Here is a 21,396-nt window from a genome sequence, read left to right as displayed (position 1 = left end):
AGAGGGCAGCTGGACTACCTAGCAAGAGCCTGCCTCTGAAAAAGCAAAACAAAGTGAAAAAGCAGCCACACAATGCTCCGAGCATACCTCCCCCAGAAAAGTAGTTAGAAATTCTAGAGACTAGCCATGCTGGTGATAAGGTCTATGATTCCAGCTCCTTGGTAGGCTGAGGCAGGAGGGTTGCAATTTCAAGGCTAGGTGGGGTTATAGAGTGAGTTTGAGGCCAGCCTGGGCAACTTAAGGAAAACTTGTCTCAAAATCAAAAATAAAATGAGGGCTGAGGATGTAGGTTCATCCCCAGCAATTGGGGAATAAATTCAGATTCAGATATTACTATGCTGCTATCTTGTTATAGCTTAAAGACTGATTGGGACCAGCAGGTGGCTCTGCAGGCATATATATATATTCACTTTTTAGCCCAGCTCAAGTACTTGAGTTTGTTCCTTAAATCCATATGGTGGATGAAGAGAATTGACTCTGGCATGCTTGTGGTGCCATCTCCTTCATACACAAAGTAAATAAATAAATATTCAAGACAGATAAACAGAAGAATTTGGTTACTTGACTTTGGTTAAATTGACCTTGACTTGAGAGCAGCCTACAATATATTCCTTAGTCCCTTATTTATGTAATTTATATAATATGAAATTTTTAATAAGATTGTAAAGTGGATTTTCATAAAAATTAGCCCTTTTTACCCACAGGAATAATGTCCCAATTTGTTGGGTGCATTCCTGTGAATTCAGGTTAAAATTAGTCTTAGTTTCAATGAACATCCCAGAAGAAATTCATTTTCCTCTTAAGTGAGGTGAGTGAGTCTCCTGGGTGTGGTGGTGCATACCTTTAATCCCACCTTCATCTCAGCACCACAGAGGCAGGTGCATCTGTGAGTTCAAGGCCAGTCTGGTCTACACAGCAAGTTCTAGAACAGCCAGACCTACATAGAGAGACCCTGCCTTCAAATACCTATTATTATGATGATGATATTATAATTATTTTATATAAAATAATAATATAATTATTTAAAAAGAGATGAACATGAATGAGCAATATAGTTATTTTACATGGGTAAAATGGCAAGTTTTTATAAACTAGATCATCTCAGAAGAAAAGAGCTAGTAAGGCAAAGATGACTGGAATATAGATGGCTTGGAAGTGAAGAGATTTAGTCGTCATAATGGGAATAAGCGGCTTTAAGGAATAGAATAAAAAACATTGAATGTAAACACTCATTACAAAGAAATAGGTAAATCATGATAAATTCATGATGTTATGTAACAAACATGAGAATAGTGAAAAATAAGTCTATATATCATAATTCTCATAAAATATAAGCAAATGTAGATTTGCATGTATATATAAACGCATGTGTATGTGAGAAATGTTTTGTAATTTCCCAAATGAAAAATATTACTAAATTTTGTTTTATTTGATGTATTTGGTTGTTTTCTGTGCATGTGACTGTGATGCCCGCAGAGGTCAGAAGGGCATCAGATCCCCTGGGAACTGGGGTTATAGATGATTGTGAACTGTCATGTGGCTGCTGGGAATCAGACCTTGGTTCTCTCGGAGCAGCATGTTCTAAGTGCCAAGCCATCTTTTTAACTTCGGCCCTTTTAAAGGAAGTTAGTTTTGGAGATTTTCTTTAGTTATTTGTGGTCCATCATGATATTTCTCTCTTTTCTTTTCCCAAGAAGAATAGTATAGTTTGGCTTATAGTTTCAGTCCATCATTATCATTTCTTGAGAGGAAATTTCCTTAGCACCTGTGTTGTGTAGTTGTTGCTATACTAGAACAAAGAGAGGATATCCCCGTGGACTGTACAGAAAGTCTTTATTTATAATTCTATTACGGTGTTTGTATATTTATCTATACATTATGATATGTGCATTGGTCAGCCAGTCTGGGCTCTAGTGTTTTCAGATGGTTGTATTTGTGTGTCTGTCTGTAGGTTTTCTGAAACCAGATGATGATGTTTGTGTCTGTACATTGTCTGGAATCAGTTGAATTGTCTCTGGCTGGAGATGTTCTGTTTGTGTGTCGTTTTTAGTGGTAAATTCTTGATCTTTGTAGACATACTAAAGAGTAGACTCAGTAGCAAGAGCTGTTTTTCAAGTCTTTGGCCATATCACAGCAGCTAACATCTCAGTTGCTAAAGCAGGTCATAACAGAACATACACTCAGGCAACTGGGGTATATCTAAATAGGCCACTTCTGGAAGGAAGTTTACAGATCTTGTAGCAAAGGTTGAAGAATTGGACTGTTAGTGCAGTATTGCTGACTGGAATATTTGGATTCTTATTCAGCAAGAATTATTAATTCCCTATCTTTTTTTGTCTTCTTTATTGGCTTGCTCGTTTTGTGGCTAAGTAGATGAAGAAGTTCTATTGTCTTCTATGTAATGTTATTTAGAAGAAAAAAAAGCACAAAGCACATTGAAAGAAACTTACACAGACAAGTAAAACTTGATTACACTTAGGTGATGTTAATAAAATGTACTTAAAATTATTTAAATTAAAATTTTATTGAAATGTGATACAATTGTAGAAGAAATTATGGAAGTTGTAAATGTGTAGTTTGATTAATTATCCTATAATGAATACACTTATGTGAACACCCAGATCAAGAAACAAAAAAGGAATTCCAGAAAACACCCTAACAAGCTTCTTTACTACAGTGTCTGTGTAATGTAGTACCCCCCATTCCATCCACTGCCCTGTTTCTCTTCAACACGGTTCCCGTTTTTGAACAGTTAAAGGGATCAGAGAGAGAGCAGAGTTGGGGAGGGAAAGAAAGGGAGAAAGAACTTTTTTCCCTTCCATATAATTCAGTAGTCGGTATTGTTGCTTGAAACAAGTTTTAAATGTATTTTATTGCTTCTTAGTATTTCATGGTATGAATATATGATAACTTGTCCATTATATTGGCTGGGGACACTTTGGTTCATTTAAATTTGTGATTTGTATTTTAATTTGATGAACATTTGCAATCTGTTAGGAGTTGAAGTGTGGTTCATATACCTAGCTGAGACTCCACTGGAGAACACTGATTTCCCCTTTGCCAGCAGCTATCAATTGCAGATAACATCTTGGTTAAGGGTGAGACTCTGTCTTCTTTTCTCCCTCTCAGTGTTGAGACTCCATCTGGCTTGAACCTGTGTAGGCCCTGTGTGTGCTGTCAGTCTCTGAGTTCACATGTGCACCAGTCCTGCTGTGTCTGGAAGACACTGTTTCTTTGACCCACATCTAGAGCTCCTACGGTCTTCCTGCCTTTTGTACTCAGCTGTCTGAGCTGTGAGGGGCCGCATGATGAAATCAGGTCTTGATGCTTACATAAGTAGCCATCCACAAAGTGAGCCAGTTCCCCAGCCCTGTTTCAAAACAGAAGTAAATTTTAAAAAAATCATAGGAAATTGAGATATTTTAGAGAAATATGGGAATTGAAAAAAATCTGTCTAGTCCCTTAAGACTGTTATTGTGAGGGGAGACTAGAGAGATGCCTTAGTGGTTAAGATCACTTGACGCTCTTACAGAGGACCTGAATTCAGATCTCAGCACCTCTTCAGGTGGCACAGCATCACCTGTAACTCCAGTTCCAGGGGATCTGACGCCTTCTGACTCCCTTGGGCACCTGCACGTGATGTCTTGATTTGCTTTGTATTGCTATGACCATGACTAAAAGCAATTTGGGAAGAGTCTAAAAAGTATTGTTGCTGATTTTAGTGGGAAAGTTTTGAGTCACTCTTGAGAATGTTAGCCGTGTGCTTTTCATATATAGCTTTATTAGATTAAGATAGTTTCCTTGTATTCATAGTTTTTTGAGTGTTTCTATAGGGAAATGGTTCTGTATTATTTTTTAATCCATTTTTTTTGCACAGAGATAATTATTCCCCTTTCCTCTGACATCCTATTAATGTGTGCTGTATTATATTAATTTTTAATATATTGAAGCATCCTTGCATTTCTGACTAAGTACATTTATTTTTAAAACTTTAGCTAAACTTTTCTATGTTTGCTTCTGACAGCTAGAAAAAGTCCTACAGCAAGGAGACATTGGAGAGTGTGCAGAGCCATATATGATTTTCAAAGAAGCTGATGCCACCAAGGTACCATGTTAGGCCTTGATTTTCCCATGCCACTCCTATTGTAATTTGGGAAAAATAGAAACATGTACGGTTCTTTAAAAAATTTTACTGTTAATTTATTTCTTTCTCTTTTTCCTTTCATGCTGATCCCTGTTTTCTTTGTCATTTAGCATGTGTCAAGTCCTGTGCTAGTCTTAAAAGTCTCTTCTACCTATAACTACTTTTTTAAAAGTTGTTTTTGGCAGGAGAGGCAGAAAGATAACTTAGTGTGGGTAATGGCATTGGTTGTGCAAGCCTGGTGACCTTAACTTGACCCCAAACTCCAAAATGTTCTCTTCTGCACTTGAAGACATACACAGTGAAACACTCTTCCCATGACTCACCCCCCCAATAGTATTAGTAGTAATTATAACTTAAGTAGAGCTTAATAAATATTCTCTTGATGAGAACTAAGCTAATTAACTTCTAATTCATTTAAAAGTTCTGTTATTTACAAAATAGTGATGTTGATAAAATCAGTGTTCCTAACATTGAAATTACTGTGATTTTGTCATCTTGAGAGAAAAGAAAGATGGGCAAGGGCGGTTGCGGGGAGGAGGCAGAAATCCTTAATAAATAAATAAATTAAAAAAAAAAAGAACAACTGAGCCAGGAAAAAAAAAAAGATACAGTGGCCCCTGCCTCCTAAGTGCTGAGATTAAAAGCATGTGTCACCACAAAAAAAAAAAAAAAAAAAAAAAAGAAAGATGGGCAAGGGTCATGCACACATACGTTCGTAAGTAGGAGGTTAGGAAAAGAGCGTAGTTGTGGTATCATTAGCAGCTGCCAGGAATAAAATATCCAGGCTATGACTTGTTAAGTTGTTTTGCTGTGAAGGAGGGAAGTAGCTGAGCTAATTTCTAACAGTCCATAAATTACAACAACATGAGGATGGGAGCAGGGACACAAACAGGGCAAAGATAAACAAGTCCAGACCAACAATAAAAGAAAGAAAGGAAAAACACTGCTGCTGCAGGACCAAACTCTGGAGTGTGATCGAGGACCAGCCACACACCCACATGTTGTAAGTCATCCTGAAGCTGGCTCAGAGTTCAGGACTCTGAAACCTGTCACTTCCTTCATTTAGAGTGAGCTGTGTGCTGCTGAGTGTTCTGCCGTGGGACTCAGCTGGTGTCCTGGTTTGCTTTCTATTCCCGGGATAAACACCATGCCTAAAAACAACTTTCGATTTGTACATCCTCGGCCATATCTGCATACAATCATAGTCCATCTGTTTTAGGATTACTGTTGCTATTGGGCTTACATTTCCACATATGTAGTCTGGGAACATGGAGGCTTGCTCAGCCTGCATGCATTCTTATAGAACCCAGGTCTACCAGCACAAGGATAGTACCAACCACAGTGGGCTGGGCCCTCCCCCATTGATCACTAATTAAGAAAATGCCTTACAGCTAGTTCTTATGGAGGCATTTTAATTGAGGTTTAATTGAGGTTCCTCGTCTCTGATGACTTATTATTATCTGATGACTTGTTATTATTATTGCAAGTTGACATAAAACTGGCCAGTGCTCAATCACTGAGTGAAATCAGGGTAGGGACCTAAAGGCAGAAGACCATAAGAAATACTGATTACTGGCTTGTTCCAGGTTCATGTTTCTGTCTTCCTGATACCTCTTGGGACTACCACTGAGGCGGCACTGCCTGCAGTGGGCTGGGTCTCCCATATCAGTCATTAATTAAGAAAACATCCCACAGACTTGACTACAAGCTAATCTGATGGAGGCAGTTTTCTGAATTGAGGTATCCTCTTTCCAGCTGAGCCTGGTTTGTGTCAAGTTGGCAAAACCCTAAATAGTATAGCTAGGGGGATATAGAAAACTACCAAAATGGTACCGATATCTATTGCTGTGTCTAGTGTACATCCAAAAAAGTTCTTGCTTAAAGAACCTGAATATCACGTATCATGCACAAAGCCATAGGTTCACTCCCCAGCACCTCATGAAACTGATGTAGCTTATGCCTGTAGTCTTGGGGTGGAAGGGGTAGGATGGAGGTCTGAGGCCGTCCTTCAATATGTAGCAAGTTTGAGGGCGGTCCGGGATGCATGAACTCCTGACCAAAAAGAAAAGAAGGAAGAGAAAGTCGCCTAAATACCAAGCGTGCTTCTGTCTATCAGTCAGTGTAAATATGTACAGAAAAAATAGACTAAGGCACTGGTGTACTTGTGAGTTTATGTAGCAGAACCGATTTAATGTGTTAAATGATACCCAGGGAAACACCAGAACAACTTAACATGAATATCTTTGTATGAGCAGTTGTTTTTTTTTTAAAGATAGTTTTGAGAAGGCCTCAGTTTCTGAGAAAGTTTTAAGGAACACTCAGGTTTTATCTGGAGCTCATAAAGACAAACCTCTTCTAGATCTCTTTAATTCCTAGTTGTTCTGGCATTAAAGCTTGTGTTAAAAAGACGGACTATGGTGTCACTTCCTTTCCTCAAAGATCACTTACAGTACATCCGTGTGCTTGGTCCTCTCACCTTTCTTTTCTGTCAAGGTGACGTAATCATAAACAGAGATTTCAGTGCTCTGTTCCATGCATACATTCGTAGAATGATTTGAGGAGTGGTGTTCAGGTTGTACCTTGTATTTTAACTGATGAAAGTTGCTATTTTCTCCTCTTCACATTGAGGATAGAACCTGGGTTGTTGCACATGACGGGCAAGCAAGCACTCCACCTCTGAGCCTCATGCTCAGCCTTTCTTTACTGTCTTTGCTGAGTACTGAGCACTTAACCTGCCCTCAGTACTGTCTGAAATAGCCCTTAGGTGCTTACCTTCAAGTGTGATCACGGATAAAGTTATGTTTTACAGAATAAGGAAAAATTGGAGAAGCTGAAAAGTCAAGCTGACCAGTTTTGCCAGAGACTTGGGAAATACCGCATGCCTTTTGCTTGGACGGCGATTCATTTAATGAATATTGTTAGCAGTGCTGGCAGTTTAGAAAGGGACTCCACAGAAGTAGAAATCAGTACTGGAGGTAAGATTGCTTCGTATCTGTTATTTCTAAAGCAGTAATCTCTCTGCCTTCTATAGGCTCACTTTATTGTAGCCTGGGCAGTGTCCTGCGACTTGTTAGATTTCCTTAGCTGGGCTGGAGCTACATGCCTATAATCCCATTGCTTGGCTGAGTCAGCAGCAGTTTCAGATCAAGGTCAGCCAAGGCTTCGTTTAAGAGGCTCTGCCACCCCTCACCCTAAATCAAAAAGAAGGGGCAAATAAATTTAAATATTGTATATTTATTGAAATACAATTTGCATGTTATAAAGCCATCCATTTAAAGTATATGCTACGGTGCTTTATTTTGCTGTGGTCATGGGGCTCTAAAGGCACCACCAAAGTCAGTGTTTAGAACATGTTCACATCTCATTATCCCCAAGTTCCCAAGCCCATTCTTAAACAGTCGCTAGTATACTTTCTGTCTTTATGGGTTTGTCTATTTCAGGCATATAATGGAACTAGAATTAAATAGTGTATGGTGTTGGTGGCAAGCTTGTTTAATATAATATAATGTTTTCACAGGTATTACCCGTGTGTAGCATGTTTTAGTATTTGATTTCCTTTTGTTGTCATGACACTCCATTGTATTTATATACTGCATTTTATTTAATCTGTTCATTATTGATAATAATTTGAATTTATAAAAATACTGCATTATTATATAATCATTTCTATTTGTAAAATCTAGTGATGTCACTTGATTCATTAATATAATAATTTTAGTGCTTTGTGTTTTTTCCTACAGTTTAGTTAAAGGTTTGTCAGATTTAATAGTCTGTTGACTTTTTCCCTCTAGTTTCTGTTTTACTTATTTCCGTTCTACCACTGTCCTTATGTAATTCTCTGGTGTTTTTGGGTTTAGTTTCTCTTTCTGAAAAAAATAGTTTCTCTTTCATTGCATAGTGATCTTCATGACTTGGCTTCTCCATTGTTGTCATGGAGACATGGAGAATCACTCCCAGCTTCTTTAGACACATAGTTCCTTAAAGTGTGAGATGAAATTACGGTTTCAAGAGTTTGTTTTCTTTATTTTAAATTTGAGTCTTGCTATTATCACAGACAGGCCTTGAATTTATGGTTCTTTTTCGTTAGTCTTCTGAGCGCTGGGATTATCAACTGTGCCATGTCAGGATGAGGTATTTCTTTTGATTAGAAGCATTTCTGGCGATCACGTCCCCCAGAACCTGTAGCAGTATCTGGCCATCATCACCTGCCCTGGAGCCCTGCTGTAGCAGTATCTCACATGTTTTGTTGTGCTGTGTCTCCATACTTCTTACTTTCTGATTTCCTTTGGGAACAACTCTTTCCTAGAGTTCCTATTTCTTTTTTAGAAATAGTGTTTTTTTTCACTTATGCATATTTGTGAATTTCCTAATTATTCTTTTATTGTTAATTTATAGTTTATCCAAGTTTTAGTAAATACTTTATTTTCATCTTTTTGGTCTCTTCATATCTTGTCTTATGTCCTGGAGAATGTCTTATAACTTATTGATAATAGTGTTATTCTGCTTTTGCTTAGTAGAGTATGGTATAACCAACTGTCTTTAGATCACAGTGCTTGCATAGTTCTAAAATTCTTCTTTCCGAGTTAATCTTTAATATCGTCCTTTTAGTTCACAAAAGTGGGGTTATGTGTGGGTTTGCATTCCAGCAGCAAGGGGAAGATTATCATGCCAAGTCTTTGAACTCTTGTACCTTGTCTTTTGAATTAGTTTCAGCTCAAATGCTAAGGCTGAGAGACAGTTATAGTTCACTTAGGTGGGTCCTTCATAGTGGTGCATAGTTCTCTTGCACTGACTCGCTACATCGCTGGGCATACAGTTAGATCATCATATGCTAGAGACTCCGTATTGGCCACTGTAGAAGTGAGGCCGAAGATTCAGATGGAACGCTTTCTTACTCCTTACCCCAGTAGTGAATCCTTCTAGAGTAACCTGTCAGCTGAGTAAAGTACAACTTTCAACACGAATGGATTCTTTCTCATGTTCACTTTATATAAAACTGACAGTCTTCTTTCCTCTTTGGCAGAACGCAAAGGTTCTTGGTCAGAGAGGAGGAACTCTAGTCTTGTTGGTAGGCGGTCTCTGGAAAGGACAACCAGTGGCGATGATGCTTGCAACTTGACCAGCTTTCGGCCTGCCACCCTCACTGTGGCAAATTTCTTTAAGCAGGTAATGCTCTGTTATGTAGGGACTTTGGGGAGGTGTTAGTAAGGCTATCACTTGCTTTTAGGAGAGTGGTTAACTGCTTTTCCATGTATGTCCATGCCATAATGTCAAGAACTTCTAGCAGCTTTTAAATAAAAATGAATATAAGAGTAAAAACTAGTAAGAATATGAAATAATTGACATTGTATTTGTTTTATCACTAACTTTATTTAAATGTTTACATTGACATTTTCAATGCATTAAAATTTGTCTTTCATACCTATATCTTATTCAGTTGTTATAATGAACTTATCTATTTTAATTGTTATTATCCTTAATTCTGTGTATGCACGTGTATCTGTGTGTGGGCATGTAGGCAGTTCCTTGCAGAGACCAGTGACATCAGATTGTCCTGGAGCCACAGTTACAGGTGGTTAAAGCCCATATTATTATGGGTGTTAGGAACTGAGCTCGGGTCCTCTGCAGTATAGCACGTGGTCTTCACCACTGAGCCGTCTAGACCCCAGTGGCCTTTTCTTAAATACTGACGGCTTGTGAATTGTCAGAGTGATGTGTGCTTCCCCACCCACCATATGCTGAACTTCGCTAGCTCACCGGTGGTTCATGGAGCAGAACTTCCCGACTCCACCTCTGTGCTGAAACTGAGTGTGGGAGGTAATGTTGAGTAGCCAAGACACTTTTTTCATCAAACATTTTATTCTTGAAGATATTTTCTGTCTACTTCTAATCTAATCAATGTTTTCCACATGTCATTTCATGAAAATTTAGTAGGTAACACACAGCTTTAAAAAAAAGTAGAGTTTTGAAAATCTAAAAAATAAGTGCATTTCATATATTGAGTTTAAATATTGCTTCCCAGATCCCTCCTTTTCCCTCTTTTTTTTTAAAATGTGGATACATTTGTATGTGTATATATACACTGGGTTTTGATGTCAAATGGGTTTTATATTGTGAATGAAGATTTAAAAAATTAAAAATGTGTTTTATGTGGCCAGATGGCCCAAAACTATGGAAGAATGAGGAGAAAACTTTTTATTAGTGTGACAGATTAGTGAGGTGTACCAACCATGAATTTGGGAGCAGATAAGAAAACGCTCCTTCTGAGGTGTTATTCTGAGTGGGATGGAGCAAACTCTGGCCTGCTGGTGTAGTGTACTTGAGAGGACAAGAGCAGAACGCATGTGCTTTGAGTTGGAGAAGTCTCCTTGAAGCCATGGTCCGTCAGCAGCTCTGAGCATGGATGGAAGGCTTCAAATTAAAGTATTATTTAACATATATAAAACAAAATGAGTTATCTGTATTGATGGTAATATGTCATGTTTTATTACATGTGTACATTGTGTAATCTTTATGTATGTTAAACATTTCCAACTTCGCAAATTTTGGTTACAGCTTTACTATGAACACTACATGTTCTCACAATATTTTGAAATTAGAGTTCATCATTTCAGTCTATAATCATTCTGTTGTATAGTCACACTCTAGTTGGCTCTGTTTTTAGTACTAGAAGTCGGGTACCGCACAAATGCGTATAAAAAGTTAAAAATAAATGATTGCTCGAAACACAGGGCAGAGCAAAGCTTTCCAGTTGACATTCTTCATTGAAAATATTTAGCTATAAATATGTATTATTTTTGTAGGTATTTTAAATAGCTAGACTATTATACATCACAAAAATGCAAATTAAGTAAAAAGCAGAGACTGTGGTTTTATTTAGCAAAGTAGAATTCAGTCAATAAATTTCCCTTAAATGAGATTCAGCTCCACTTCCCCATTTTATGAGAAATTACTCCCTGTAGTTGTAGTGGTATAGTTAATCATGTAATGTTTCAAGTGTCCACAATTATTAGAAATACACAGAGGTTTTAAAAGAAAAGTAAATCCATACAGCGATTGTAAAGACATTTGTTTTATACATTAATACACTTGTGTTTTTGTGTCAGGGGCACACAGTACTAAACAAACAGGGACGGGAAGAGTTTCAGCTTGGCCATTCTCATGAGCTTAACTTCTTCCCTCATGTGGAGGTTGGCTGGGTCAGCTGACCTAGATTGGTTTTTGGAAAAACTCAGTTTTTCCATCCTCTACCAGAGGAAGAAATTCAAGAGCGGACCAGCCGGCTTGGATGAATGCTCTAAAAGTCTCAGTTTAGGTATTTGCTCAATGACAAGAGGGAGGTACATAGAGCCATGCATAGGGAATGAAATTGTGTCCCACCCAGTAAAAGGCACAGAAATGGATGGTAATCATCACTAAAGAAAGAAGGCTAACTGGGTGGTGATGGCATATGCTTTCAATCCCAGCACTCAGGAGGAAGATCTCTGAGTTTGAGGGCAGCCTGGTCTACAGAGCGAGTTTCAGGACAGCCAGGGCTATACTGTCTCAAAAAAAAAAAAAAAACAACCCAAACAAAAGAGTAGATGTTAGTAATAAAACTTAATGCATTAAGAAAATAAAAAGTCTAGAGATAACCTTCAGTGTATTAATGAATAAAGAATGAAGATCTATATTCTGTGCTCAATAAAGAGAATATACTGCTTTATATACTGTTTTAGCAGCTAATGAAAATTTTAAATTAATTAATCATATAAAGCCTCTACCTTTTATTTATTTTTGTTTTTTGGTTTTTATAGATAGGGTTCTCTGTATATCCTTGGTTGTTCTGGAACTCTCTGTAGACCAGACTGATCTTGAACTCAGAGAGATCTGCCTGCCTCTTGATTCCCAAGTTCTGGGACCAAAGGTGTATGCTCCGTCTCAGCTTGATTTTTATTTTATAAAGCTACATTTTCTACCTTTAACTCAATAAAAGAACAATTATTATTGTTATTATTTATTTTTGTGAAAATGTAGCATGTCTGAAGATTCTGGATTTGAGAATTTTTGGAATATAAATATATGATCTAAATCGTAATTTGTAATTGTCCCATGTTTTTGTATTTGTATTCTTTTGGTTCTGTTTTATGTCTACATTCTTATTTTTCTTTTTATACCTACCTTTAATTTGCATCGATTGTCTGTATACTAGATGTTGTATAATACTTTATGGGCTAAGTAATAGATCATCACTGTGTACGTAAATTAAAATGATTTGTAGCATTATAAATCTCAGGTTTGAAAACATGAGACAGGTTAGGAAGCTATTTCTCCTAATAAATACGTCAGTCTTTCTCTCTGGCAGCATATATGCATAAGTTGGTGCTTATTTGCAAACACTAAAAATTTCTTATTTCCTGCTTTTGTTTTATTAAATACTTTTTCTCAATATCATTGAAATTAGGAAGGAGACCGCTTAAGTGATGAAGATCTGTACAAGTTCCTCGCTGATATGAGAAGGCCATCTTCTGTCTTACGGAGGCTGAGACCGATTACAGGTATTTCCAGGTTTTGAGTGATACGGTAATTATCACTGATAATTATTTGCCCCTTTTCCCGCTTATCTGGCCCATACATCTTTCTGTGCTCAATACATGTCAGTGTTTTCTGTCTCACTACCATGTGGGCTAACAATTTGGATTCTGAATTCAGAACCATTATTAAATGAGCTCTAAACTGAGAATGATGAATTATAATTGTGGCTGAACATGCATATGGACAGCAAGTATACAGAAGCGGGTCACTGCTACTGTTAGAGCCGACAGTCCAGAGTAGGAGTCTGCTAAACCAGACAGTAACATCTGTGCAAAGAACCTGTCATGCTGAAAATCAAGTCACTTCCTCTGAAAGTTTAGCCAGTCCTGGATTAGTAGTCTTGCTTTTGTTTTGGTTTTTGAGTACCTCGGGTTCTCTGTGGAGCCCTGGCTGTCCTGCCTCTCCCTGTTGAGTGTTGGGATCAAAGGTGTGCGTCTACACACCCTACTTGCTCTCTTGTTCTTTAATTCTTTACTTCCCGTTCTTTCAGTTAGCATTTACTATTTTACATGCACCTATGCATGGATGTCATTTTTAACAAATTGAATCTTGATAAAATGGAATGATTTCAATATCTAAGTGCTTGATTATTGATTTCTATACTATTTATCACAGATTTTTATAAAATAATGCCAAAATCCTACTAAGAACAATCTGTGTTAGTAAAAGTTCTGTTGCTGTGGCAGATTGCTTCGAATGAAGATAAATTACCTAAGATTAATCAACTTCAAAGGAGGAATGTTTCCCTTTGGCCCGCTTTTCAGAGCTTCCAGTCGATAGGCGAACGGCTTTGTTTTGGGACCAGTCCTGAAGTGTAACACTTTGGTCCAGCAAAGCTGCTTAGTGTATGGTTCCCGGAAATAGACGGAAGGACCAGGGGATGCTTCTCAGGGGCACACTTCCGATGGTGGAACTTCCTCCCACTAGGCCCTACCCCTTAACATCTCTGTCATGCCCTAGTTAGTGCCGTGCCCTAGTGAAAAGTCTCTGGGAGGCACTGAGACCCAAGGGTAGCCATCACAGAGCACTTATATTCACAGTGACTTTATAATGTATTTCTCACAGCTCAGCTGAAGATAGACATTTCTCCTGCACCTGAAAATCCCCATTATTGCCTAACCCCAGAGCTGCTTCAGGTGAAGCTTTACCCTGACAGCCGAGTCAGGCCCACCAGAGAAATTCTGGAATTTCCTGCCAGGGATGTCTATGTTCCAAACACTACTTACAGGTAAGATATACAATCTTGGTGAATTCTGAGATAAAATACTGTATATTCTAATATTAAAATAGAACCAGGATGAAACTCTCAATCTTATGTATATTTATTACCTTTTCTGTCTCTTATGCCTTCCACTCTTAAAGCACAATTTTATTAATAATTGTCATGTATGTAATAAGCTGTGCCTGTGTGCCAGGTATAATGTTAATGACCTTGCAAACTATAGCCCTCATGTTCTAGGTAATTAAGCTGAAGGATGGAGAAATTTAAAATATTGCTGAGCATCGCATTTTAGTGTGGTGGTGGCCAGCATTTGATTATGGGGCTGTTTGGTTAAAGCGTTTGAACTGCAAATTTATGTTTTCTCAAATGTTAGGTATTAGTAGAATTTTGGGTTACACACGAATCTAATGCATATGCTTCTGGCATCAGGCTGTAGGGTAATCAGCACTTGTGGAGTGTATGTTGTGTAGATAGCAACAGGCTGTTATATGTACGGCTTCTCAGACTGAACACTGTGCAGCTGCTGTCTAGGCCTTTGCACACACTGCCTGAGAATGATGTTCCTTTGTTGTTAATAATAATTAATTGTGGAGATCAAGACTTGACGTGTCTGTTGGGAAGTCCAGCAGGTAGCTCAGAGACAATCTAAAACAGAATTTAAGTTTCAGTTTGGACTCATATGCCATCCCAATAGTGCTACTTTTATTTCCCAAGCTCCTCAGGCCCAAATGTTTGGAATCATTAGTGCTTTACTTCTTTCCTTACCTACATTTCATTTGGTCAACAAGTTATATAAATTCTACTTTTAAAATGTACCTCCAATCCAATGCTTTTTACCATTGTACCTTTTTAAAACTCTAGTGTAAGTTACCATATAGAGCATTACTGTCAGGTAGAAATATCATTAAACAAAACTTGTAATTTACAATTTTATAGTTGCTATATGTTTATAATCAGGTGAAAGCAATAATTTTAATTGTTTTTAAAGACAATATAAATACCATATAATGCAAAATAATATTTTATTCTTTTCTCTATTTTCAGCATCTCATGTGTATTTTAGGTACACTTAAAATTCTTACAAGCCACATGTGATTAGAGACCTCTGTGTTGTATGGCTGCTAATCTCAGATTTTGCTGTACCTTCCTAGGTGATTTTATTTCCATTTTTATCTCTGTCAGTTTTTGACATTGTACCTAACAAGACTTTTACACGTTATAATTTTTGGCTTCTATTCCAAGCAGAAAATGTATTTATTCTTTACAGTAGTGTATCAGACTGTATACTCTGATATTGTCTTTCTCTCACACTCTGGTGTCCTTTGTTTTCTCACCGCATTTCATCTCAGTGACCTTCTGTTTGTCCGTGAACAAAGTTTTGCCTAGCAATTCACCATCAGACTCTCTTTGCCTTTCCTGCTTTTTCTCCTGTCTTTACACACTTAAACACTTCTTCCTAAGGTTCTCAACCTTCTTACTGCTAACTGGTCCACTTCCTCACTCTCCCAGCTTCTACCTCCTATACCATTCATTATCTGGAAGTTATAATTATGTTACTATTTTCATTTGAATATAATTGCTGTAAAAGGCACTGACTTACATTTTACAGATTACTTTTCAGCATCCATAATATCTTAGAACATGGAAATCACATAAATAAATATTTATTCAATGAGTTAAAAATACTAAGCTATAGAGAAATGGGAAAATGGGGTTTTCAGTCATGGATATGGCTATGAGTTCTGGGGCCACTTTTACTTTTGGGGTGGTTTAGGGAAAGTTACATATTGGCTATTCAGGTGGGGTTTTTTTTTGTTTTTTTTTGTGAGACAAAGTTTCTCTAATAGTCCTGGCTGTCTTGGAACTCTCTCAGTAGACCAGGATGGCCTCAAACTCACAGTGATCTGCCTGCCTCTGCCTCCTGAGTGCTAGGATTAAAGGTGTAGTCTATGACAACCTGGCATACTCAGTTTTTATATTAATAAAAAATGAGGAAACAAACATTCAAATATGCCCACAAGTACTTATGAATAGCATTTAAAGGAAGAAAGTAATACAATTTATTCTACACGTTATGTGTGAGAGTGCTTTATAGGACAGGAGTATGGAGCATAACCAAAATACAGCATACAGCATAACCAACGCTGTATAGTGCTTAATTCAGAGACCTTCACCTCTGCTGCCCGCCCAGGAGAGCACGTTCTGGAAGAAGACCTACAATTTGTGTTTCTCCCGCTTACCTTTGCTTGAAGTAGCTCAGAGTCAGAGAAAATAGAAATTAGGAACTTTGAGTTGTCTTTCCTTCATGTTTCTGCTTATCATTGTTATTTAATTACATTGTAATATTTTCTGAAAAAAATTATATGAGTATGCTTGGAGATCACAGAGTAGAATAAGGCTTAAAAGTGAAAACAGACCACCCCGTCTTGATGCCACAGTTCATCGTCAAGTAAAGGGCTCTCTCTCCTGCTTTTGTGTCCGTGTTAGTTGTGTGTATTATGTAACTCTCCACACCTGAGCAGTGTAGACGACTGAATTTTATTCCTGTTGTGCAGCTCGTTCTTTCTCCTAGAAGAGTTAGGTCATTTTGTCCTCACCCTTCTGTCTTTCATCATTGAAACTTGATTACATGTCTGAGAGTGCAGTGAAGAATGTCCTCTTCTGTCTTGACGCTGTTGAACAGCGGATGCTTTCTAAGGTCGCCAGGCTGACTATATGGAGTTTCTGTCTAGAAGCCAATTTCCCATTATCCATTTCCACCATTATTCTAGACATTATTTACCATTATTCATTACCCATTTTTTATCCTAGAGATTTTTTTTTAAACTCCCCGAGGGAGTCCTATTTCCCTCGTTTTTCTTTCTGGATATATTTATTTTACTGAAAAGTTTCAACATCTTCCTCCATACTATGATGTATGGAGGTACTTTAAGAAATGTACCTGATAATGTTTTTATTTCGTTTGTTTTTTTTTGAGATGAGGTCTTGCCAGGCTGTGCAGGATGGCCTCTCATAGCCCCTGGGCTCAGGTGCTCTCCCTCCCCAGCCTTTCCTCTCAGTGACTACAAGCACACACATTTCCTCACTTCAGGTAGATTTTTTTGAATCTTCCCAGATTGACAGTTTTGTTAGGTACAGAATTCTAAGTTGTACATTTTTTTTAACAGCAGCTAGACAATGTCGCTACTCTCTTGCCCGCGGGTGTCGTTTTTGAGAAGTCTGATGCTATGTTTGCAAACTTGTTGTATCTTGTGGATACTCAAAGCAGTGCTTCTCAACCTGTGGGTCATGACCCCCACAGGAGTCACATATATATCCTGAATATCAGATTCTGATTCATAACAGTAGCAGAATTACAGTTATGAAGTAGCAATGAAATAATTTTATGGTTGGGGTCACCATGACATGAGGACCTGTATAAAGGGTCACAGCATCAGGGAGGTTGAGAAGCACTGCTCTAAAGGAGTTCTCCAATTATCCTCTTTATTTCTTATGTTTTAAGGTTTCCTGTAGATACTACCTAGTGGTATATGATAACGATTTAGTACCTTTTATTCTAATTATTTTCATTTAAATTAGTTTATTCAGTTTCATAGACATCTTATACATTTCATAATTTCAGAGATGTTATTTTTGTATATGAGAAAAACATTAAGCTGAGACTGCGAGGCTTATTTGGTCTAAAATCTAAGTATTGCTTCTTTTTCTATAATCTTCATACTAAAGGATGAAAGATATGCAACATATATAATTGCATGTGTCATGAATAAAATAAAATATTCCCATTTTTGGATTATTGATTGATACATTATTAAAGCATCCCAGAATAATTTTATCTTACACTTTGCCTCAAAATCTGAATCATCATTTTCTAGAATTTTTAATGCCTTACTGTGGGCATGGAATCTTGGATATAAATGACATCTAGAGAATATTATCTATATTAATTAGTAGAAGCTAGGAGCACTTGAGAAAACCTTGTTATAGAAGTTAAATGGGGTTGAGTGCAGGGCTTACCAAGCGAAGAAAACCTTGCTGAATGAGGGTTTTAAGTGCGTGTCTGATTTAATGTTCATAACGTCATGAAGGGACAGCAAGTAAATACATCGGAGAACGAAGTGCATTTTACAAGTTATAAAGGATATGATTTTGCTTTTGAATTTGTGCAAATTATTTAAATATGTAATAGTAAGTGCTTGAGGTAAATTGTTTATTTGGATTTGATTTTCATTTTTATGATTGAACTTTTTATTATTTGAAATGGTTAGTATTAGTAAGTTCATCCAGAAACTATAGATGGGCTTCTATGTTAGCATTATTTAAAACTGCGATCAGTTGACTTTCTTTCTCTCAATATGGGAAAATGGAATCCCATGTGCCCTAGAAATTCATACATTGCACAGTCTTAGAGAGGGTGATTTGAAATGCACGAAGACACTGGACTTTGCAGGTATAAATAGGTAAAAAGAGGAGGGATGGCCTGGTGAGATAGCTCTTTGGGTAAAATACTTGCTATGTTAGCTTGATGACTGAAGTTTGATCCCCTAAGAACCATTGTGGAAGGAAGGAGCCAACTTTCCATAGCTGTTTTCTGATTTCTATGTATGGTCCATGCATATGTCTCCCCTCCCCCATAATAAATAAAATGCAGAATGTAAAGGGAGGCTATGAAAGTTAGCATTGGCCAGTTTTGTGCTTTTTCTCGGACCTCCATGTTCACGGGACTGATAACCACACGTGTAATTTTTGAGATAGGTTGTTGCTTTGTCGCCCAGAACTCAGGGTTCTTCCATCTCTGCCTCCCAGGTCTGAGGTTGCAAGTGTAAATTGTCGCATTGGATGACAGGTTTTTCCCTGTGAAGCTGATGAGCTAGTTTTCAGTATCGTTAACAGAGAAGAGGCCCAGTCTTTGAAATCCTTTACGGTGGTAAATGATAGGTGCAATTAAGAATTGAAAGACATAGAACTAATAAACCACATAAGGGAAGCCTATCAACTGATTGCTTATGCGATCATATTATCACATAAAAGGCCCTGTGTAGTTGTTATGTTTGGATTAGCAGCAATGAGCCCTTTCTTACTGGGATTTTATTAAATGTTTGAAATTGCTTAGAAGTTAGTAGCTCCCTTGTGGTGTTACTTGTATTCCAAATCATTTCTTGATGACTAATGTAGCCTTTGACTTGTACTAGATCAAGGTACATCTAAATGAGCAAATCCTTCTGTTTAATTGACATCCAGTTTTTTGAGACATGTCCACAAAGCACATGATATTCTTGGCAGACTGTGAGAGTTGCCCTCTTTCCCAACAATAGCCTTAGTTGTGTTTGCTGTTGAACTTTTGTATCTTTGTTTTTCTATCTAGTTCATATTTTTTTAAGTGTGGCTAGCAAATGTGCTATAACTAATGTAAGAGAGATTTGGTAATTATTAGTGTGAAGATCAAAATAAAAGCATGCAGTTTGTATGATACTGCCCTTCACAGTTGGCTGTATGGACCCCCTCCTCTGCATAAACACCAGTATTCTTATTGTCTGTGAAATGGTTGTTGTTCTGTTCTATGAAATGCTAAACACACACACACACACACACACACACACACACAGAGAGAGAGAGAGAGAGAGAGAGAGAGAGAGAGAGAGAGAGAGAGAGAGAAAGAAAGAGAGAGAGAGAGAGAGAAATTAGTGTAATTAATTACGGTTGACTTCCTCATTATGTCAGTCACTGCATGTCATTTGTAGCTATGGGGTGTCTCTGTGACGGTAAGGACTCTGGTAGCCACAATAACAAATGTTAGTTTTAAAACCTACTTTGTCAAGTCCAAATGGATCAAAGACCTCAACATAAAGCCAGCTACACTGAACCTTATAGAAGAGAAAGTGGGAAGTACACTTGAACTCATTGGCACAGGGAACCACTTCCTAAATATAACCCCAGCAGCACAGATACTGAGAGAAACAGATACTTCCTGAAACTGAAAAGCTTCTGTAAAGCAAAGGACACAGTCAACAAGACAAAACAACAGCCTATAGAATAGGAAAAGATCTTCACCAACCTCACATCAGAGGTCTGATCTTCAAAATATACAAAGAACTCAAGAAATTGAACACCAAAAGATCACATAATCCAATAAAAAAAAAAATGGAGTTCAGACCTAAACAGAGAATTCTCAACAGAGGAATCTAAAATGGCTGAAAGACACTTAAGGAAATGTTCAACATCCTTAGTCATCAGAGAAATGCAAATCAAAACAACTTTGAGATTCCATCTTATACCTGTAAGAATAGCCAAGATCAAAAACACTGATGACAACTTATACTGGAGAAGTTGTGGGGTAAAGGGAACACTTCTGCATTGCTGGTGGGAATGCAAGCTGGTACAGCCCCTTTGGATGTCAGTATGGTGATTTCTCAGAAAATTAGGAAACAACCTTCCTCAAGACCCAGTAATACCACTTTTGGGTATATATCCAAAGGATGCTCATTTGTGCCACAAGGACATGTGTTCAACTATGTTCATAGCAGCTTTGTTTATAATACCTAGAACCTGAAAACAACCTAAATGGCCCTCGATGAAAGAATGAATAAGAAAAATGTGGTACATTTACACAATGGAGTACTACACAACAGAAAAAAATAACGACAACTTGAATTTTGCAGGAAAATGGATGGAGCTAGAAAACATTTTGAATGAGGTAACCCAGACACAGAAAGGCAATTATCACATGTACTCACTCATAGGTGGTTTTTAAACATAAAGCAAAGAAAGCCAGCCTACAAACCACAATCCCAGAGAACTTAGACTAACAATGTGGACACTAAGAGAGACTTACATAGATCTAATCTACATGAGAAGTAGAAAGTAGAAAAAGACAAGATCTCCTGAGTAAATTGGAAACATGGGGACCTTGGGGGAGGATTGAAGGGGGAGGGGAGAGGCAAGGAGGGGAGCAGAGATAAATGTAGAGCTCAATAAATATCAATAAAAAAATTATACGAAAAACTACTTAAAATTGTATGTTACTAGTTTTCTTTTGAGTCATTTGATACGCTTATAATGAACCAGTTTAATTTCGCCAATGTTTTATTTCAAGGTGCAGCTTGGCTAGTCAGACCAGGTCAGTGTGAGCACATGGGACTCATGTGACCTCTTATGGCTTGTCCTTGTGTTATGGTAGATCTCCCTTTGCAGAGCAATTCTTGATTTTTGTGTATATGTGAATCCTATAATCTTACGTTTTTGGAATAATATTTTAGTTCATAAAATGCATAGGGTTAATAAAAGAAGTCAATTATGTTGAATTAAAGTGATAAATGTTAGTTATATTCTTTTTTGTTTGTGTTTATTTATTTGTTATTGCTTTATAAATAATACCATTCAAAATTTCCATTTCCTCCCCTCCTCCCATTTCCCTCCAACTTCCCCACTCACCCTCTCCTCTTCTCCTCCAGTCCTA

At 37.5% G+C, this 21,396-nt stretch overlaps 1 protein-coding gene across 11 annotated transcripts in view; it reads left to right on the top strand.

Moving 5' to 3' along the window:
- Dock7 (dedicator of cytokinesis 7) overlaps nt 1-21,396 on the top strand; it is a 189,995-nt gene that overhangs the window by 47,759 nt on the left and 120,840 nt on the right. For all 11 annotated transcript variants that reach the window (XR_012907580.1, XR_012907581.1, XM_075946991.1 and 8 more), the window contains exons 10-14: nt 4,025-4,105; nt 6,954-7,119; nt 9,168-9,310; nt 12,588-12,681; nt 13,784-13,946. Coding sequence is in view for 9 of the 11 variants with exons in the window: in XM_075946991.1 (XP_075803106.1) it covers nt 4,025-4,105; nt 6,954-7,119; nt 9,168-9,310; nt 12,588-12,681; nt 13,784-13,946 (647 nt within the window). In the remaining 2 variants the exon portion in view is untranslated. The remainder of the gene's footprint in view (nt 1-4,024; nt 4,106-6,953; nt 7,120-9,167; nt 9,311-12,587; nt 12,682-13,783; nt 13,947-21,396) is intronic.

Source organism: Microtus pennsylvanicus, chromosome 13 (assembly GCF_037038515.1).
Source record: "Microtus pennsylvanicus isolate mMicPen1 chromosome 13, mMicPen1.hap1, whole genome shotgun sequence".
Taxonomy (NCBI): Eukaryota; Metazoa; Chordata; class Mammalia; order Rodentia; family Cricetidae; genus Microtus; species Microtus pennsylvanicus.
Note: the sequence above shows the minus strand (reverse complement) of the source record. Positions and strands in the feature narration are given on the sequence as shown.